The sequence below is a fragment of the Salvelinus fontinalis genome, chromosome 1 (genome assembly GCF_029448725.1).
Source record: "Salvelinus fontinalis isolate EN_2023a chromosome 1, ASM2944872v1, whole genome shotgun sequence".
Classification (NCBI taxonomy): domain Eukaryota; kingdom Metazoa; phylum Chordata; class Actinopteri; order Salmoniformes; family Salmonidae; genus Salvelinus; species Salvelinus fontinalis.
In genome coordinates, this window is record NC_074665.1 from 61,085,535 (window position 1) to 61,105,009 (window position 19,475).

Here is a 19,475-nt window from a genome sequence, read left to right on the forward strand (position 1 = left end):
ATTTCGCCTTTTATATCATAATGAATAAGATATGGACAGGTTGGGATCTGATCCAGCACTCATACTCTGAGATGACTCTGATTCTGTCCTAAATGACACCTTATTCCCTTTATAGTGCACTACTTTTGACCTGGGCCTATAGAATGGTTCCTTTGCTCTGCCGGTGAGAGACAATGTTATTGTCTGCATGGTATAATTACCTGCTTGTGATGCACTTTGTGACACAGGGAGAGGGAGGGGAGGGAGGGATGCAGGTAGAGTCCTAGGGAAGGGGCTACTGATGGAGAATAGGGTAAACTCTTATGTCATGATGTGGCAAGATCAGACCCACACTACAAGGTTAGAGCCATGCATTTGTGATAGTCATTGGAATACAAACTCCAAAAAGAGGGGTGTGTGAAGGGGAGAGCGCAACTTTTCCATTGAACACTACTGGGCTATCATCCCCATGTCAGTGGCTGGGCTACACTCTTTGAGAAAGGGTCGAGTTACGATGAGAATAAGCTGGATTGTGGAAGTTGTGGAAGCTTGGATTGGAAAATGAAGAACATCTGGGAATATGGAGCTTCTGCCAGAAGTGAATTGGTAGTGTGTGTGGGTGTCGGGGGTGTGTTTGCGTGCTTCTGTTCGTGTCTGTGTATGTGTGTGATTGTAGTCCATCTCAACAAGTGGAATCAGAGGAAGCAGCAGCAGGGTGGGCAACTGTCCTGCAGTACTGTATGTTGCTGCCAGACCAATGCCGTGTCCCAAATGACATCCTATTGCATTTATAATGCACTACTTACTACCAGAGCTCTATGGACCCTGGTCAAAAGTAGTGCACTATATAGGAAATAGGGTGTAATTTGGGCGTTAAACCAGAGGTGGTGGTGGTAAGCCAGACCATCTGGTTAGAGAACTATGTATGCTGCAGTGTTTCCAAAGGATTATTCTCTAGGTGGAGCACAAAGCAAAATCCAGGTCAATAGTAACCAACAGAAGCCAAACTATTTTAGGCAGGAGGGAACATGGCTCCGTGTGTTGTGTGTGTGAACGCATCTAATCGTCATTAGTTTTCATGCTTCGTAAAGGGACTGTGCCATCACATTTCTGGGGAACACATTCAACACAACCACAACCTCAGATCTAAAACCCTTAAGTAATACTATAAAAAATAAGAACAGTGAAGATTTGTTGTTACCCCCTTTTTCTCCCCAATTTTGTGGTATCCAATTGTTAGTAGTTACTTTCTTGTCTCATCGCTGCATCTCCTGTACGGATTCGGGAGAGGCGAAGGTCGAGAGCCATGCGTCCTCCGAAACACAACCCAACCAAGCCGCACTGCTTCTTGACACAGCGCGCATCCAACCCGGCAGCCAGCCGCACCAATGTGTTGGAGGAAACACCGTACACCTAGCGACCTGGTCAGCATGCACTGCGCCCGGTCCGCCACAGGAGTCGCTAGTGCGCAATGAGACAAGGATATCCCTGCCGGCCAAAACCTCCCTAACCCGGACGACGCTGGGCCAATCGTGCTCCGCCACATTGGCCTCCCGGTCGCGGCTGGCTGCGACAGAGCCTGGGCTCGAACCCAGAGTCTCTGGTGGCACAGCTAGACCACTGCGCCACCTGGGAGGCCACAGTGAGGATTTTTGTCCTCACTGATTTGTAGGGACGGAATCAGTCAATCTACTGGGAACTCAATCGAAAGAAAGCCAGTGGTCAATCCAGAGTACCACAGAATGTCAGGGAAGATGGGGATATTCTTGGGTTGATATAGTAGATAACTCACCTTGTATAAAGACCCTCTTCCACATGATCCTGCCGACATGGTTTTCCCCAAGGAAGATGAGGTTGGACAGAATGAGCATGGCTGTGGAGAAGGCTGAGATGAGAGCCAAACATCGCCTCCTCATGGCTGGGGAGATACAGCGCTCCTAGAGATGTGAGGAGCAATGCAGTCATCATAACAGTTACAGTAGCACACAGAGGAAAGAGCAACATAAGTTACAGTAACATACAGAAAGAGGGGCAACATAAACACAGTGGAGAATGCCTCCGGGGAGAGACAGCGCTCCTACAGAGGGAGGAGCAACATGCTGTCACTACTAGGTATGTGACAACTGGACAATTTTTCTTATTGTTTAAAAAACTATTTTCCTTTTCAGTGTTCCGTTAACACGATAAGAACATTTTGTAAAATTCCAAGTGAATTCACAATGCAGATGGTCTACATCACGCTTTCCTTTTTTTCACGAGCTTGGCTCGTGTAACTTGTTGTTTTCATCCAATTAGAAGGCATCCAACCGTCACTAGGCAAGTTAATAGGAGATACAGTATCTAGACTAATCAATGGAAGATGGAATTAAAATGACTAAAAGTTCAAATGAGAAGGACAGGCTACAACACCAATAGCCAACAGGTAGGCTGATCGGAGTTGTTATTAACTAACTTCTCTTCGTTTGATGCAGTCAAGACCAAGACCGGTACTATGTAATCGGATGAGATGATAAATAACTAGCAATAAGTTAGCCTACCAGCACGAGTCGACTTGGTTTCTATCTCACCCTCCCTGCTTCCCTCGTCACTCAGACGAGGTTCCCTGTCTCACTCTGTTTGAGTTGCTGCGCATTACAGCTCCAGTTAATAAACTAGCTTTTTTTCTCTTACTAACGTTAAAGCATTGTTGCGTTAAGTACTTGCAATTTTTCCCCTTTGATGATGATGATTGGGAGCTGTTAGTGGTAGTTTTGTGATAACGACATTGTGTTTTTTTACAATCCCAATTCACACCCCTAGTCCGCAACAGTTACAGAGGGAGGAGCAACAAGATGTCACTACCGCAACAGTTACAGAGGGAGGAGCAACAAGATGTCACTACCGCAACAGTTACAGAGGGAGGAGCAACAAGATGTCACTACCGCAACAGTTACAGAGGGAGGAGCAACAAGATATCACTACCATACCAGTTACAGAGGGAGGGGCAACAAGATGTCACTACCATACCACAATGGAACTGTGTACGGTTCATGACACATTTTTCAGTACTACTGTAGCTATCTGAGATGATTCCCTTAATTTCTGGTGACAGAGGTGAGGGAGCTAAACAAATAGCTGTTTGGGGAGAGAAATAGGAACAGGGCAGAGAGGGAGGTGGGGCAGTGGAAGAGGGAGAATAGGAGACTTGTGGAAATCAGCAGAAGCATCCCAACTTCCCATCATCAATCATCCTATCACTGTCATAAAGCACACAGTCAGGCACACACACACACACACATCTAGCTGTGTTCCCTCCTGCCTAAAAGAGTTTGGCTTCTGTTGGTTTCAATTGACCTGGATGTTGCTTTGCGCTCCACCTAGAAGAGACTAATCTAGCGGAAACACTGCAGCATACTGCAGGAGACACACACACACACACAGACCCCTTGACTTTTTTCACATTTTGTTACGTTACAGCCTTATTCAAAATGTATTAAATAAAACATTTTCTCAGCAATCTTCACACAATACCCCATAATGACAAAGCGAAAACAGGTTTTTACATTTATAAAATTAAAAGAAATACCTTACTTACATAAGTATTTAGACCCTTTGCTATGAGACTCGAAATTGATACAAATTCATCTTGTTTCCATTGATTATCCTTGAGATGTTTCTACAACTTGATTGCAGTCCACCTGTAGTAAATTCAATTGACTGGACATGACTTGGAAAGGCACACACCAGTTTCTATAAGGTCCTACAGTTTGCAGTGCATGTCAGAGCAAAAACCAAGCCATGAGGACGAAGGAATTGTCCGTAGAGCTCTGAGACAGGATTGTGTCGAGTCACAGATCTGGGGAAGGGTACCAAAACATTTCTGCAGCATTGAAGACCCCCAAGAACACAATGGCCTCCATCATTCTTAAATGGAAGAAGTTTGGAACCACCAAGACTCTTCCTAGAGCTGGCCACCCGGCCAAACTGAGCAATCGGGGGAGAAGGTCCTTGGTCAGAGAGGTGACCAAGAACCCAATGGTCACTGACAGAGCTCCAGAGTTCCTCTGTGGAGATGGGAGACCCTTACAGAAGGACAGCCATCTCTGCAGCACTCCACCAATCAGGCCTTTATGGTAGAGTGGCCAGACGGAAGCCACTCCTCAGGTGGCACCATCATGCTGTGGGGCTGTTTTCAGTGGCAGGGACTGGGAGACTAGTCAGGGTCGAGGGAAAGATGAACGAAGCAAAGTACAAAGAGATCCATTATGAAAACCTGCTCGAGTGCTCAGGACCTCTGACTGGAGCTGAAGGTTCACCTTCCAGCAGGACAGCGACCCTAAGCACACAGCCAAGACAATGCAGGAGTGGCTTCAGGAAAACTCTCGGAATGTCCTTGAGTGGCCCAGCCAGAGCCCGGACTTGAATCCGATCATACATCTTTGCAGAGACCTGAAAATATCTGTGCAGCAACGCTCATTATCTAACCTGACGGAGCTGCAGAGAAGAATGGGAGATACTCCCAAATACAGGTGTGCCAAGCTTGTAGCGTTATACCCAAGAAGAATGGAGGCTGTAATCGCTGCCAAAGGTGCATCAACAAAGTACTGAGTAAAGGGTCTGAATACTTATGTAAATGTATTATTTCAGTTTTTTATTTTTTATAACTTAGCAAACATTTCTAAAAACCTGTCTTTGCTTTGTCATTATGGGGTATTGTGTGTCGATTGCAGAGGGGAAAAAACTATTTAATCAATTTTAGAATCAATTTTAAAAAATTGGGAAAAGTAATGGTGTCTGAATACTTTCCGAAGGCACTGTAGGTCTAGAATGGGAAGCAAAGCCCGTCCCTTTTCGGAACCAGGAAATACTGTCTGTACCAGCCGTCCTGGATCTTCGTCAAAGGAACCACTCGGATTGCCTGCTTCTGGAGATGGAGGCAATAATTCCTCCCTCAAAACGGGCGCAGAGGCCTCTGGAACAGTCGATATGATGCTGCAGAAGCGTGGGGGACACAAGAAATTGTAGCCTGTACCCTGATGGAATGCCACCTTGTGGACTGGGAAATATTGGTTCTTCTTCCATTTCCACCACTCTTGACAACCGTGTGTCTGAACACCGAGAAGGGACACTTTTCATCGAACTCACATGTGGGAGACAACACTTTTGACACCTTCAAACACTGTGGGACTCCGGAATTTGCCTAAAGCCTGGCCCACTCTCGGTACAAGGGCTTCGGTGATCAGTGAAAAACCCCGATTGGCAGTACCACCTGGGGGTACTGTTGTCACAATGCGCCTCACTCGGTTAAGGCGGTAAGATGTGTTACGGTAACCAGCTGGCACCCAGCACTGAACCGCAACATTAAAAATAGACCCAGGGATTTTTTTTATCATGAAGGTTACCCTACCGACCAGTCTTAGGTACTGGCGACCAAGCGCCTTGTAGCCTAGCTGGGAATGGGACAGACAGCTCTGAAAAACAAACCCCTTCTGTGCTAACAGACATGGGCGATTTGTAATTGAATCCAATTCCCCCAGGAATGAAAAGCGGTGAGCTGGAGAAAGACAGCTAATTTCAGAGTTCATATGAACCACAGAGACTGTGTGTTGGATAATAGCATGGTCATGTCCAACCCTGCTTGACTCCGCTACCAACCACCACATTATATCGATGGAATGCAGGGTTCCAGAGGGGCATTAAACATGGAAAAGCTTCCAACACACATTGCGTTTCCGTGAGACTGTATAGCCTGCATGAAGCCCAACCCCCTTATGGGCACAGAGGGCTCCAGCAATGGCTGACATAGTACCCCATTTTCCGTAACAAAACGCGGGGGCACCGTCACAGCAATGTTTTGTTGAGTTGCGTAGCTGCTCGGGGGAGGAGCACACAATCCTCACCCTCTCTATTCCCTCCAACTCCAGGAATTGAAGAGAGGCAAGCAGGGCCTAACCAAGGCAGACACAAGCGGTGGGGGGTTACCTCTCTCAGAGTAGCCTACCGTAACCGTTGACAGAGCACAACACAGGAACCAGGGGACATTAGACCAGACCAATGACCCAAACCATCTCCTCGTCCCACAACACAGACTCAGCCGAGGTACTGGCACCCGGGAGAGGAAGTTACTATCGGAAACACCAAGCCCCTTAAAGAACAGTGCCAGTCGTCCCCTAGTCACCCAAACTAACAGATTTGAGAGAGGGCAGCCTGAACACACACCGAGCAGAGACATACAAGACATCCAACGTGAGTATCTTTTAATTCATTGGTTGCAAACCCGAACCCGGCCTGTTAGCTTTCATTGTTTCGGTCACGTTAGTTATTTTACCTATTGCTATAGGCAGGCCAAGCAATTTGAAGAATAACTAATTGTTTGTGATTAGGAGACTTATAACAACCACACAAACTTCAGCCTACAACGTCCAGGGGGCGGCCATGCTCTACCACTAAGGGACAGTTTATTTGGCGCAACGTAAGACAGTCTTGTGTTCCAATTGTTTGTTTTAGTAGTGTGAATCGTTTTGGTTCACACAGGGGTGAAGGGAATAATTTTATGAATTAATCCGAGCCTCACGCCTATCACCTGTGTAAGGCAGGGCTTCCAGAGAAGCGCAGATTTCATTGGCTTTGTCAGGCGGGATTGTAGATCCTTCAACTGAAGTCGCTAGAGTGCGACTCCCCCATAGTATGTTGTACTGAAGTTGACTGACAAAGAGAACGGATAAGTGGTTGCTATATGTAAGCGTGTCAATTTGTTAAGAAGTGAACAGAGGAGTTTGCTCATCTCCTAAATTGCCTTCTCCAGTGTAGGATGCTCAGATGTATTCTACCATGGAAGAGTTTTGAAATCCACCACACCCCCTTTGAAAGAGCTGTTTGGAATGATAAAAGCTACTTATCCTTTTATCTATAAAATGTCTAGAAAAACTAGCCCATTTCTTTTTACCACATTACACATGTATTTTGGGATTCAAACTATGTAAACCTCATTTGCCTGAGGACATGCTAGAGGAGTCTCATTTCATACAAGCGTATTTGTTTCCACGTTTCCTCTCATCGATTACCTTGAACCTTTTTCAAAAGAGGACATGAGGATTCAAGATTCTCCCAGAGCGAAAGCAAAAGAGAGGAAGAGATGGAGCGAAAGAAAGAAAGGAGAGGGTCCAGGCCTCAGCTTCTCTGCCCTTCCAGTGTGATGGAGAGTCAGTCAACAGACCCAGGCTCGACTAAGCACTTTGTGTGTGTGTGTGTGTGTGTGTCTGTGGGTTGAACTGATAAGTCCTCCCACATCGTTTATGGCTTTGCTGTAAATCAGTCAACTTAGAGCAGTGCGTTTAAACATACTGTATACAGACAGACACCAACACACACACAGAGACACTATCAACCCTACCCACATGGAAAGACCAGATGCATTTCAAAGAGCCTTAGAGGAACAGTTAGTAATTCAGAAACAAATTGTTGGGACGGTTCTACAGACACGAGTTAAGACAATGTCCAGCAAATCAATAAGTTCAGTCCATTTTCGCACACGTTTGCAAAACCTGTGGCATTCATTCATTAATTCAATCAATCATGTGTTCTCACAAACAATAGAGGGGTAGATGAGGGTTAATGTGAGTAAAGACCTCAGTGACTTACAATAGATGGATAGACGAGGGGAGAAGAGATGAGGATTGTCACTCCATTCTCCACCAGCACCCCGACCCAGTTCATCAGAGCCCAGTACTGTAGGTAGTCATGTCCTCCATGCCAGAAACACACAAAGCCAAATGCCAGAGCCGTGGACAGCATCTTCCACAGCAGCCCGTGGTGAGAGCCTCCTAATGGGATGTAAATGTACCTGGGACAGGGAGGGCGACAAAGTCACCAACCACGGGTAGCATGGACTTCAGAAAAACATTATACACAAAACACAGGGTTACCAGGTAACAGAGTATGTGAGTGCAGTTGAGCAGGTTGGAAATCCCACTTATCACTCAGAGCTCCAGCGCTCCACATCCTTTCCAACCGCTCCGCTAAAAACTGCTACTCACTCAAAAAATAAATGCCGCTGCAAATTCGCTGCATTCATTAAAAACACAATTTAACCAACACCCATCTATCTACCCTGAACAAAAGTACACAACATGTAAAGTGTTGGTCCCATGTTTCATGAGCTGAAATAAAATATCCCAGAAATGTTCCATTCGCACAAAAAGCTTATTTCCTTTAAAATGTGTTTACATGCCTATTAATGAGCATTTCTCCTTTTCCAAGATAATCCATATCAAGAAGCTGATTAAACAGCATGATAATTACACAGGTGCACCTTGTACTGGAGACCATAAAAGGCCATTCTAAAATGTGCATCTTTGTCACACAAGGCCACAGATGTCTCAAGTTGAGGGAGCATGCAATTGGCATGCAGACTGCAGGAATGCCCACCAGAGCTGTTGCCAGATAATTGAATTTTCATTTCTCAAAGAGAAATTTGCCTCACAACCACAGTCCATGTGTATGGCATTGTGTGGGTGAGCGGTTTGCTGATGTCAACATTGTGAACAGAGTTCCCCATGGTGGCGGTGGGGTTATGGCATAGGCAGGCATAAACTATGGACAACAACCACAATTACATTTTTATCAATAGCAATTTGAATGCACAGAAATATATACTGTGACGAGATCTTGAGGCACATTGTGAGGCCAATTTCTTTTAAGGTATCTATGACCATCAGATGCAAATCTTTATTCCCAGTCATGTGAAATCCATAAATTAGGGCCTAATTAATTTCAATTTACTAAAATCTTTGAAATTGTTTCATGTTGCGTTTATATATTTTGTCAGTATATTTGTGTGACTACCTGGACCTACCATTTGGTTTTGAAGTATTGAAAAGTATTTTAATAAACAACAGGAAAAGGTGACTGTAAGAAGCGCTCATTATTTGAAATAGGCTACATGTCGTATTAAACAGCATATAAACACTAAATAGGTCAGGAGCCAGACAGGTAGCCAAGAAGAAATGAAAATTAATTATTTTGGCTATATTATTTAAATTACAGAGGCAAGAAAAAGTACAGTTGAAGTCGGAAGTTTACCAACACTTAGGTTGGAGTCATTAAAACTCGTTTTTCAACCACTCCATAAATTTCTTGTTAACAAACTAGTTTTGGCAAGTCGGTTAGGACATCTACTTTGTGCATGACACGTCATTTTTCCAACAATTGTTAACAAACAGCTTAGAAAATTACAGAAAATTATGTCATGTCTTTAGAAGCTTCTGTTAGGCTAATAGACATAGAAAATGTGTGGGTAGAACTGAAAAAGCTTGCGAAAGCAAGGAGGCCTACAAACCTGACTCAGTTACACCAGCTATGTCAGGAGGAATGGGTCAAAATTCACCCAACTTATTGTGGGAAGCTTGTGGAAGGCTACCCAAAATGTTTGACCCAAGTTAAACAATTTAAAGGCAATGCTACCAAATACTAATTGAGTGTAACTTCTGACCAACTGAGAATGTGATACAATAAATAAAAGTTGAAATAAATCACTCTTTACTACTATTCTGACATTTCACATTCTTAAAATAAAGATGTTGATCGTAACTGACCTAAGACAGGAATATTTTACTAGGATTTAATTGTGATTGTGAAAAACTGAGTTGAAATGCATTTGGCTAAGGTGTATGTAAACTTCCGACTGCAACTGTATGTGAACCCTTTGGAAATACCTGTATTTCTGCTAAATTTGATCTGATCTTCATCTAGGTCACAGCAATAGAAAAACACAGTATGCTTAAACTAATCTTAAACTAATAACACACTAACAATTACACATTTTCATGTCTATATTGAACACACCATGTAAACATTCACAGTGCAGGGTGGGAAAAGTATGTGAACCCTTGGATTTAATAACTGGTTGACCCTCCTTTGGCAGCAATAAACCTCAACCAAACGTTTTCTGTAGCAAAGCAGCCCCTCCACCATTCTTTACAGTTGGGATGAGGTTTTGATGTTGGTGTGCTGTGCCTTTTTTTCTCTCTCCATACATAATGTTGTGTGTTCCTTAAAAAACAAAACAACTGTAGTTTCATCTGTACACAGAATATTTTGCCAGTAGCGCTGTGGAACATCCAGGTGCACTTTTGCAAACTTCAGACGTGCAGCAATGGGTTTTTTGGACAGCAGTGGCTTCTTCTGTGGTGTCCTCCCATGAACACCATTCTTGTTTCGTGTTTTACGTATCGTAGACTCGTTAACAGAGATGTGAGCATGTTCCAGAGATTTCTGTAAGTCTTTAGCTGACACTCTAGGATTCTTCTTAACCTCATTGAGCATTCTGTGCTGTGCTCTTGCAGTCATCTTTGCAGGACGGCCACTCCTAGGGAGAGTAGCAACAGTGCTGAACTTTCTCAATTTATAGACAATTTGTCTACCGTGGACTGATGAACATCAAGGCTTTTAGAGATACTTTCGTAACCCTTTCCAGCTTTATGCAAGTCAACAATTCTTAATCTTAGGTCCTCTGAGATCTCTTTTGTTCGAGGCATGGTTCACATCAGGCAATGCTTCTGAAAAGCAAACTCAAATTTTGTGAGTGTTTTTTTATAGGGCAATGCAGCTCTAATCAACATCTCCAATCTCATCTCATTGATTGGACTCCAAGTCATTAGCCTAGGGGTTCACATACTTTTCACAACCTACACTGTGAATGCTTAAATTATGTATTCAATATATTTATTTTACCTTTTATTTAACCAGGTAGGCAAGTTGAGAACACGTTCTCATTTACAATTGCGACCTGGCCAAGATAAAGCAAAACAGTTTGACACATACAACAACACAGAGTTACACATGGAGTAAAACAAACATACAGTCAATAATACAGTAGAAAAATAAGTCTATATACAATGTGAGCAAGTGAGGTGAGATAAGGGAGGTAAAGGCAAAAAAGGCCATGGTGGCGAAGTAAATACAATATAGCAAGTAAAACACGAATGGTTGATTTGCAGAGGAAGAATGTGCAAAGTAGAGATATAAATAATGGGGTGCAAAAGAGCAAAATAAATAAATAAATACAGTAGGGAAAGAGGTAGTTGTTTGGGCTAAATTATAGATGGGCTATGTACAGGTGCAGTAATCTATGAGCTGCTCTGACAGCTGGTGCTTAAAGCTAGTGAGGGAGATAAGTGTTTCCAGTTTCAGAGATTTTTGTAGTTCGTTCCAGTCATTGGCAGCAGAGAACTGGAAGGAGAGGCGGCCAAAGGAAGAATTGGTTTTGGGGGTGACCAGAGAGATATACCTGCTGGAGCGCGTGCAACAGGTGGGTGCTGCTATGGTGACCAGCGAGCTGAGATAAGGGGGGACTTTACCTAGCAGGGTCTTGTAGATGACCTGGAGCCAGTGGGTTTGGCGACGAGTATGAAGCGAGGGCCAGCCAACAAGAGTGTACAGGTCGCAGTGGTGGGTAGTATATGGGGCTTTGGTGACAAAACGGATGGCACTGTGATAGACTGCATCCAATTTATTGAGTAGGGTATTGGAGGCTATTTTGTAAATGACATCCCTGAAGTCGAGGATTGGTAGGATGGTCAGTTTTACAAGGGTATGTTTGGCAGCATGAGTGAAGGATGCTTTGTTGCGGAATAGGAAGCCAATTCTAGATTTAACTTTGGATTGGAGATGTTTGATGTGAGTCTGGAAGGAGAGTTTAGTCTAACCAGACACCTAGGTATTTGTAGATGTCCACATATTCTAAGTCAGAGCCGTCCAGAGTAGTGATGTTGGACAGGCGGGCAGGTGCAGGCAGCGATCGGTTGAAGAGCATGCATTTAGTTTTACTTGTATTTAAGAGCAATTGGAGGCCACGGAAGGAGAGTTGTATGGCATTGAAGCTCGCCTGGAGGGTTGTTAACACAGAGTCCAAAGAATGGCCAGAAGTATACAGAATGGTGTCGTCTGCGTAGAGGTGGATCAGAGACTCACCAGCAGCAAGAGCGACATCATTGATGTATACAGAGAACAGAGTCGGTCCAAGAATTGAACCTTGTGGCACCCCCATAGAGACTGCCAGAGGCCCGGACAACAGACCCTCCGATTTGACACACTGAACTATATCAGAGAAGTAGTTGGTGAACCAGGCGAGGCAATCATTTGAGAAACCAAGGCTGTCGAGTCTGCCGATGAGGATGTGGTGATTGACAGAGTCGAAAGCCTTGGCCAGGTCAATGAATACGCCTGCACAGTATTGTTTCTTATCGATGGCGGTTAAGATATAATTTAGGACCTTTTGACACTGTGTTAACAACCCTCCAGGCGAGCTTCAATGCCATACAACTCTCCTTCCGTGGCCTCCAACTGCTCTTAAATACAAGTAAAACCAAATGCATGCTCTTCAACCGATCGCTGCCTGCTCCTGCCCGCCTGTCCAACATCACTACTTTGGACGGCTCTGACTTAGAATATGTGGACAACTACAAATACCTAGGTGTCTGGTTAGACTGTAAACTCTCCTTCCAGACCCACATCAAACATCTCCAATCCAAAGTCAAATCTAGAATTGGCTTCCTATTCCGCAACAAAGCATCCTTTACTCATGCTGCCAAACATACCCTTGTAAAACTGACCATCCTACCAATCCTCGACTTCGGTGATGTCATTTACAAAATAGCCTCCAAAACCCTACTCAATAAATTGGATGCAGTCTATCACAGTGCCATCCGTTTTGTCACCAAAGCCCCATATACTACCCACCACTGCGACCTGTACACTCTCGTTGGCTGGCCCTCGCTTCATACTCGTCGCCAAACCCATTGGTTCCAGGTCATCTACAAGACCCTGCTAGGTAAAGTCCCCCCTTATCTCAGCTCGCTGGTCACCATAGCAGCACCTACCCGTAGCACGCGCTCCAGCAGGTATATCTCTCTAGTCACCCCCAAAACCAATTCTTCCTTTGGACGCCTCTCCTTCCAGTTCTCTGCTGCCAATGACTGGAACGAACTACAAAAATCTCTGAAACTGGAAACACCTATCTCCCTCACTAGCTTTAAGCACCAGCTGTCAGAGCAGCTCATAGATTACTGCACCTGTACATAACCCATCTACAATTTAGCCCAAACAACTACCTCTTTACCTACTGTATTTATTTATTAATTTATTTTGCTCCTTTGCACCCCATTATTTCTGTCTCTACTTTGCACTTTCTTCCAATGCAAACCAACCATTCCAGTGTTTTTTTTAGTTTTTATTTTACTTGCTGTGTTGTACTCACTTCGCCTCCATGGCCTTTTTATATTTTTATTTATTTATACATATATCTGTTTGCCTTCACCTCCCTTATCTCACCTCACTTGCTCACATTGTATATAGACTTATTTTTTTTTTTTTCACTGTATTATTGACTATATGTTTGTTTTTACTCCATGTGTAACTATGTGTTGTTGTATGTGTCGAACTGCTTTGCTTTATCTTGGCCAGGTCGCAATTGTAAATGAGAACGTGTTCTCAATTTGCCTACCTGGTTAAATAAAGGTTAAATAAATAAAATAAATAAATAGGACCTTGAGCGTGGCTGAGGTGCACCCATGACCAGCTCTGAAACCAGATTGCATAGCGGAGAAGGTATGGTGGGATTCGAAATGGTCGGTAATCTGTTTGTTGACTTGGCTTTCGAAGACATTCGAAAGGCAGGGTACGATAGATATAGGTCTCTAGCAGTTTTTGGTCAAGAGTGTCCCCCCCTTTGAAGAGGGGGATGACCGCAGCTGCTTTCCAATCTTTGGGAATCTCAGACGACACGAAAGAGAGGTTGAACAGGCTAGTAATAGGGGTGGCAACAATTTCAGCAGATAATTTTATAAAGAAAGGGTCCAGATTATCTAGTCCGGCTAATTTGTAGGGGTCCAGATTTTGCAACTCTTTCAGAACATCAGCTGACTGGATTTTGGAGAAAGAGAAATGGGGAAGGCTTGGGCGAGTAGCTGTGGGGGGTGCAGTGCTGTTGACCGGGGTAGGGGTAGCCAGGTGGAAAGCATGGCCAGCCGTAGAAAAATGCTTATTGAAATTCTCAATTATAGTGGATTTGTCGGTGGTGACAGTGTTTCCTATCTTCAGTGCAGTGGGCAGCTGGGAGGAGATGTTCTTATTCTCCATGGACTTTACAGTGTGCCAGAACTTTTTTAGGTTTGTGTTGCAGGAAGCAAATTTCTGCTTGAAAAAGCTAGCCTTGGCTTTTCTAACTGCCTGTGTATATTGGTTTCTAGCTTCCCTAAAAAATGTTGCATATCACGGGGGCTGTTCGATGCTAATGCAGAACGCATAGGATGTTTTTGTGTTGGTTAAGGGCAGTCAGGTCTGGAGAGAACCAAGGGCTATATCTGTTCCTGCTTCTAAATTTCTTGAATGAGGCATGCTTATTTAAGATGGTGAGGAAGGCATTTAAAAAAAATAACCAGGCATCCTCTACTGACTGGATGAGATCAATATCCTTCCAGGATACCCCGGCCAGGTTGATTAGAAAGGCCTGCTCGCTGAAGTGTTTCAGGGAGCGTTTGACAGTGATGAGTGGAGGTCGTTTGACCGATGTCCCATTACGGATGCAGGCAATGAGGCAGTGATCGCTGAGATCTTGGTTGAAAACAGCAGAGGTGTATTTAGAGGGCAAGTTGGTTAGGATGATATCTATGAGGGTGCCCGTGTTTACGGCTTTGGGGTGGTACCTGGTAGGTTCATTGATAATTTGTGTGAGATTGAGGGCATCAAGCTGAGATTGAGGGCATCAAGTTTAGATTGTAGGATGGCCGGGGTGTTAAGCATGTCACAGTTTAGGTCACCTAGCAGCACGAGCTCTGAAGATAGATGGGGGGCAATCAGTTCACATATGGTGTCCAGAGCACAGCTGGGGGCAGAGGGTGGTCTATAGCAGGCGGAAATGGTGAGAGACTTGTTTTTAGAGAGGTGTATTTTTTAAAGTAGAAGTTCAAATTGTTTGGGAACAGACCTGGATAGTAGGACAGAACTCTGCAGGCTATCTTTGCAATAGATTGCAACCCCGCCCCATTTGGCCGTTCTATCTTGTCTGAAAATGTTGTAGTCAGGGATGAAAATGTCAGAATTTTTGGTGGTCTTCCTAAGCCAGGATTCAGACACGGCTAAAACATCCGGGTTGGCAGAGTGTGCTAAAGCAGTGAATAAAGCAAACTTAGGGAGTAGGCTTCTAATGTTAACATGCATGAAACCAAGGCTATTACGGTTACAGAAGTCATCAAAAGAGAGCGTCTGGGGAATAGGAGTGGAGCTCAGCACTGCAGGGCCTGGATTCATCTCTACATCACCAGAGGAACAGAGGAGGAGTAGGATAAGGGTACGGCTAAAAGCTATGAGAATTGGTCGTCTAGAACGTCTAGAACAGAGAGTAAAAGGAAGTTTCTGGGGGCGATAAAATAGCTTCAAGGAATAATGTACAAACAAAGGTATGGTAGGATGTGAATACAGTGGAGGTAAACCTAGGTATTGAGTGATGATGAGAGAGATATTGTCTCTAGAAACATCATTGAAACCAGGTGATGTCATCGCATGTGTGGGTGGTGGAACTGAAAGGTTGGATATGGTATAGTGAGCAGGGCTAGAGGCTCTACAGTGAAATAAGCCAATAAACACTAACCAGAACAGCAATGGACAAGGCATATTGAAATTAAGGAGAGGCATGCTTAATCGAGTGATCATAAGGGTCCAGTGAGTAGAGGTTGGTTGGGGTCACGGCGATTCAGACAGATAGCCGGGCTATCGGTAGCAAGCTAACATAGGATGGAGGTCTGTTTTTAGCCGCCTCGTGCGTTTCCGTCGGTAGATTAGTGGGGTTCCGTGTGGTAGAGGGGATCAATCCAATTGGCAAAATTGATATAGTTATAGTGACCCAAGAAAAAATTGTCCGATAGACTTATTCAGATAGCAGCTGCTAAGACAGCTAACAATTATTGGGCCCCAGATGAGCGTTCAGGTAACGTCGCGACGGAGGTGCCAGTTGGATAACTCCCTCAAGGCAGATAACATCGGTAGTCAGTCGTGAAGGCCCGGTGGGGCTCCGCATTGGCAGTAAAACGGGTCCGGATAGGTGATTGTAGCCCAGGAGTGGCTGATGGAACTCTTCAGCTGGCTAGCTCCGGAATAATTGATGTTTTCTCCGGGATCGGCGTAAGCCAATAGACACACGGGTAGCAGCTAGCTAGCTGCGAAATCAAGGTGTAAATGTCCAGAGCTTGCGGTTGAAATCCGGGGATATGGAGAAAAATAGGTCCGGTATGTTCTGGTCTGAGTCGCGTTGTACAAAAGTGGCGATAGATTAACGCGCTAAAGGAATAGCTGATGAATACAATCATTTGTGTTTTATTAGCTTAAGCACACTATATTGTCTAATGTTGTGACTTAGATGAAGATCAGATCAAATTTGATGACCAATATATGTAGATATCCAGGTAATTCCAAAGGGTTCACATACATTTTCTTGCCACTGTATGTCAAGGCTATAGCCTCCAAATCAAATACATTGTGACGCATTTGCGAGTGAGACACACTAGGCTGGCAGGGACATCAAGCGCTCAACATTTAAACTACATTCCGTTGAATCAAATCATTATAGTCTAAAAATTGCACATAGGCTGTGACTTACTAAGAATTCATTACAAATTTAAAAAAGAAACACATTATTAGGTTCCATCTACATTTTTTGAAACATGAGTTTGGCCAGAGTCTGTAGCTTCAGGCTCATAAGACGGTGCCTGGAGAGCAGGCCAGCTGCGGATAATACCCTCTCAGAGCTTGCAGAGGCACTGGGGATGCTAAACACCCTTCGGGTTGGGCAAGGATGCGTAGTTGTTTTTTAATTTCTGTAGGAAGGCCTGAAGGATTTTAGGTAAAATAACCTTATCAAAGCGGAAAGCTCCTTGAGTGGTAATATGCCAGGCCTATCGGGCCAAAATCAATGATGGTATGATATTGTATAGATAATATAATGAACAAAACTTTTAAGAGATCTGATTTATAGTTTATAAATTGCTACAATGACAGACTTAGCTAGCTACCCACCTTATTTCTTTATTTTAGCATGTGCACGTACTAAGTAACGTTACACCATCATGCTTTCAGGATACCTGTCTTTTCAGATTCCACAATGATTCTTTAGTTGTGGACACGACATCTTGCTCTTGGTCCTCCTCATCTTTCTAAGTCACCTTTATTTTTCACCTGTGTGTTTTATCAGTTTCTTTATGAAAATATTTAGCGAACTTCATCACAGTAGCTAAAGCAAGTGGCTATAGCAACACACAAGTAGATTACAAATGCATGCTGGGCCGGGCATGCTCTGAGCTCGTGAAGTGAGCGCTACGGAGCGAAATTGGAGCGGACGAGAAGGCCAAAGCTCCAGCCTTTGGGAAACTCGCTCCAGTCAAATTGGGCACGCTCCTCTCCTTGCTTCGCTCCAGCTGTGCTCACATACTCTGCCGGGTAATACAATCTAAAAGTTATTTGCGGTTATTGGGCAGGAAAAAAATAACACAAAAACATGTGGTTGTTTCTTGGTTCCTAATGATGGACTAGATTTAGGGCCACATATCTGAACATCTAATTTCAAATAGGACAGTACATTGAAATCTGCCATTTCAATGTAAATGCAACATCCACACAAGGGGCAACGCCAACATACAATCTACACTCATCAGCCAAACAGTAAGCACATCTTGGTCATAACGAGACCAGGGATGCAGAGACAATTACACTATGATGAATGTGTTTCATAAAAACAATGCCCTACCTCTTTGCCTGCAGAGAGACACCCACTACAATGAATGATAAACCTCTAAATTGGAAAGGAGGGATTTGTCAGATGTTCTACGGCTATACACAGTCTCTGGGGTACGACGAGGGGTAACCAACCGGTTGTGTAAGTATGATAAGTGGTAACACAGAGCAGAGATTCTTGTTCTCCACACACCTTCCTCTTTGTTTTCTACGTCTGTATTTCATTGCCAGTCTGAACCGGACTAGCGGAGCTTGACATTCAGCATGGTTCTATTTCTTCTTCGTAGAAACAGTACTGGGTAGCCTTCATGAAAAAGTAATTATTGGAAATTCAAGGCCACACAACAAAGACAGTATAACAAGATTCACAGGTGTTTGAATCAAACAAGAGAACAGGCAGGTGCCTGGATCGGCAAAAATGTTACATCATTTTCTTTGTATGTGTTTGTTTTGCAATCTGCTGATGCAGACCTAACCATAGGATGAGGGAAACAAACGTAAAGCTACCGAGAGCCTCTTAAAGAAAGCAAAGAGGGAAAGAGAGCGAGAGAGGTTGAGAAAACAGTTTGAGATTAGAATAGCATAACAAAATCTAGCCTATAAGCATAGAAACATATCACCAACATAGACTAGCGAGTGTGCTTTTCTTAGGCGTGTGTGGGGGTGGATTTGTCATCTCCTCTGTGTCACTTAAACAATTAAAATGACTGTGTTTGGGAGGCTGCCTGTTGTCATCCGCTCTGCTCCTGCGGCGTCTCACTAATCCCTAAGGGAGACAGCAGTCGACCAGGCACCAAATTTTACAACACGCCCTCCTATCGTGAACACAGATTATACCACAGCTTTCACACATACACTCAATGTAACACAGCAACACCTGATTGCACCCAATCTGCCAACACAGCCCTAAGAAAGATTAGACCTACCACTTTCAGACAGACACTCACTGTATTGTTAGATCTATACTCTCTGTCATAATCATCCTGTTTGTTCACTGTTGAATCAAATTGTGCCCCAGACACATTGTTTGCTATTGTTGCTATGCATATTGTTATGGAATAGTTTGGTAGTTGAGTTCTTAAGAGCAGAATTAGACACTACACTATCACTTCCAAAACTCCAGCCCCAGGTGGCAGCAGCAACCGGATCAGGTGCTGTGCTCTGCCAGGAAGTCTTGTTAAGTGTTGATTGTGCACAGTGGTGGGCAATTAGAGTTACTGCTGGTGATAGCAGCATGAGAACTTCTAGGCCAGACAGGTCTGTCCATGTTTCTTGGATTATGTGTGTTTGGGATGCAAGCCCTTTTTGTACATGTTATTATTTTTGGTCACCATCAGCTTGAACAACAGTAATTCGCTTGCGCTCGTCAACCAATGGGGTCAAGACAGAGCTTGCTCTGGACCCTGGACTCAAAGTGTATTGGTTGCGTACATAGTTTAGCAGATGTTATAGAGGGTGCAGTGAAATGCTTGCTTCTAGCTCCAAACAACGCAGTAAAATGTCAAACCAGTCGACAAATAACCAAAAATGAACACATTATTTTAAAAACACAAATAATCTAATTAACAACCCAAATAGCACTGTAACAGTAATCCAAATACAATCTATATGCATCTACACCGGATAAACTTAGCAGTAGATGCACTACATGACCAAAAGTATGTGGACACTTGCTCATCGAACAACTCATTCCAAAATCATGGGCATTAATATGAAGTTGGTCCCCCCTTTACAGC

General features: G+C 43.9%; 1 protein-coding gene across 4 annotated transcripts in view; it reads right to left on the minus strand.

The window, feature by feature from the left end:
- The window catches only part of hhat (hedgehog acyltransferase), a 122,615-nt gene that overhangs the window by 37,597 nt on the left and 65,543 nt on the right, over positions 1-19,475 (minus strand). For 3 of the 4 annotated variants that reach the window (XM_055928580.1, XM_055928562.1, XM_055928553.1), the window contains 2 exons: positions 7,600-7,801; positions 1,772-1,916 (listed from right to left, as the gene is read on the minus strand). In XM_055928580.1, the coding sequence (XP_055784555.1) occupies positions 1,772-1,916; positions 7,600-7,801 (347 nt within the window). The remainder of the gene's footprint in view (positions 1-1,771; positions 1,917-7,599; positions 7,802-19,475) is intronic. The other variant, XM_055928571.1, reaches the window with a different exon arrangement.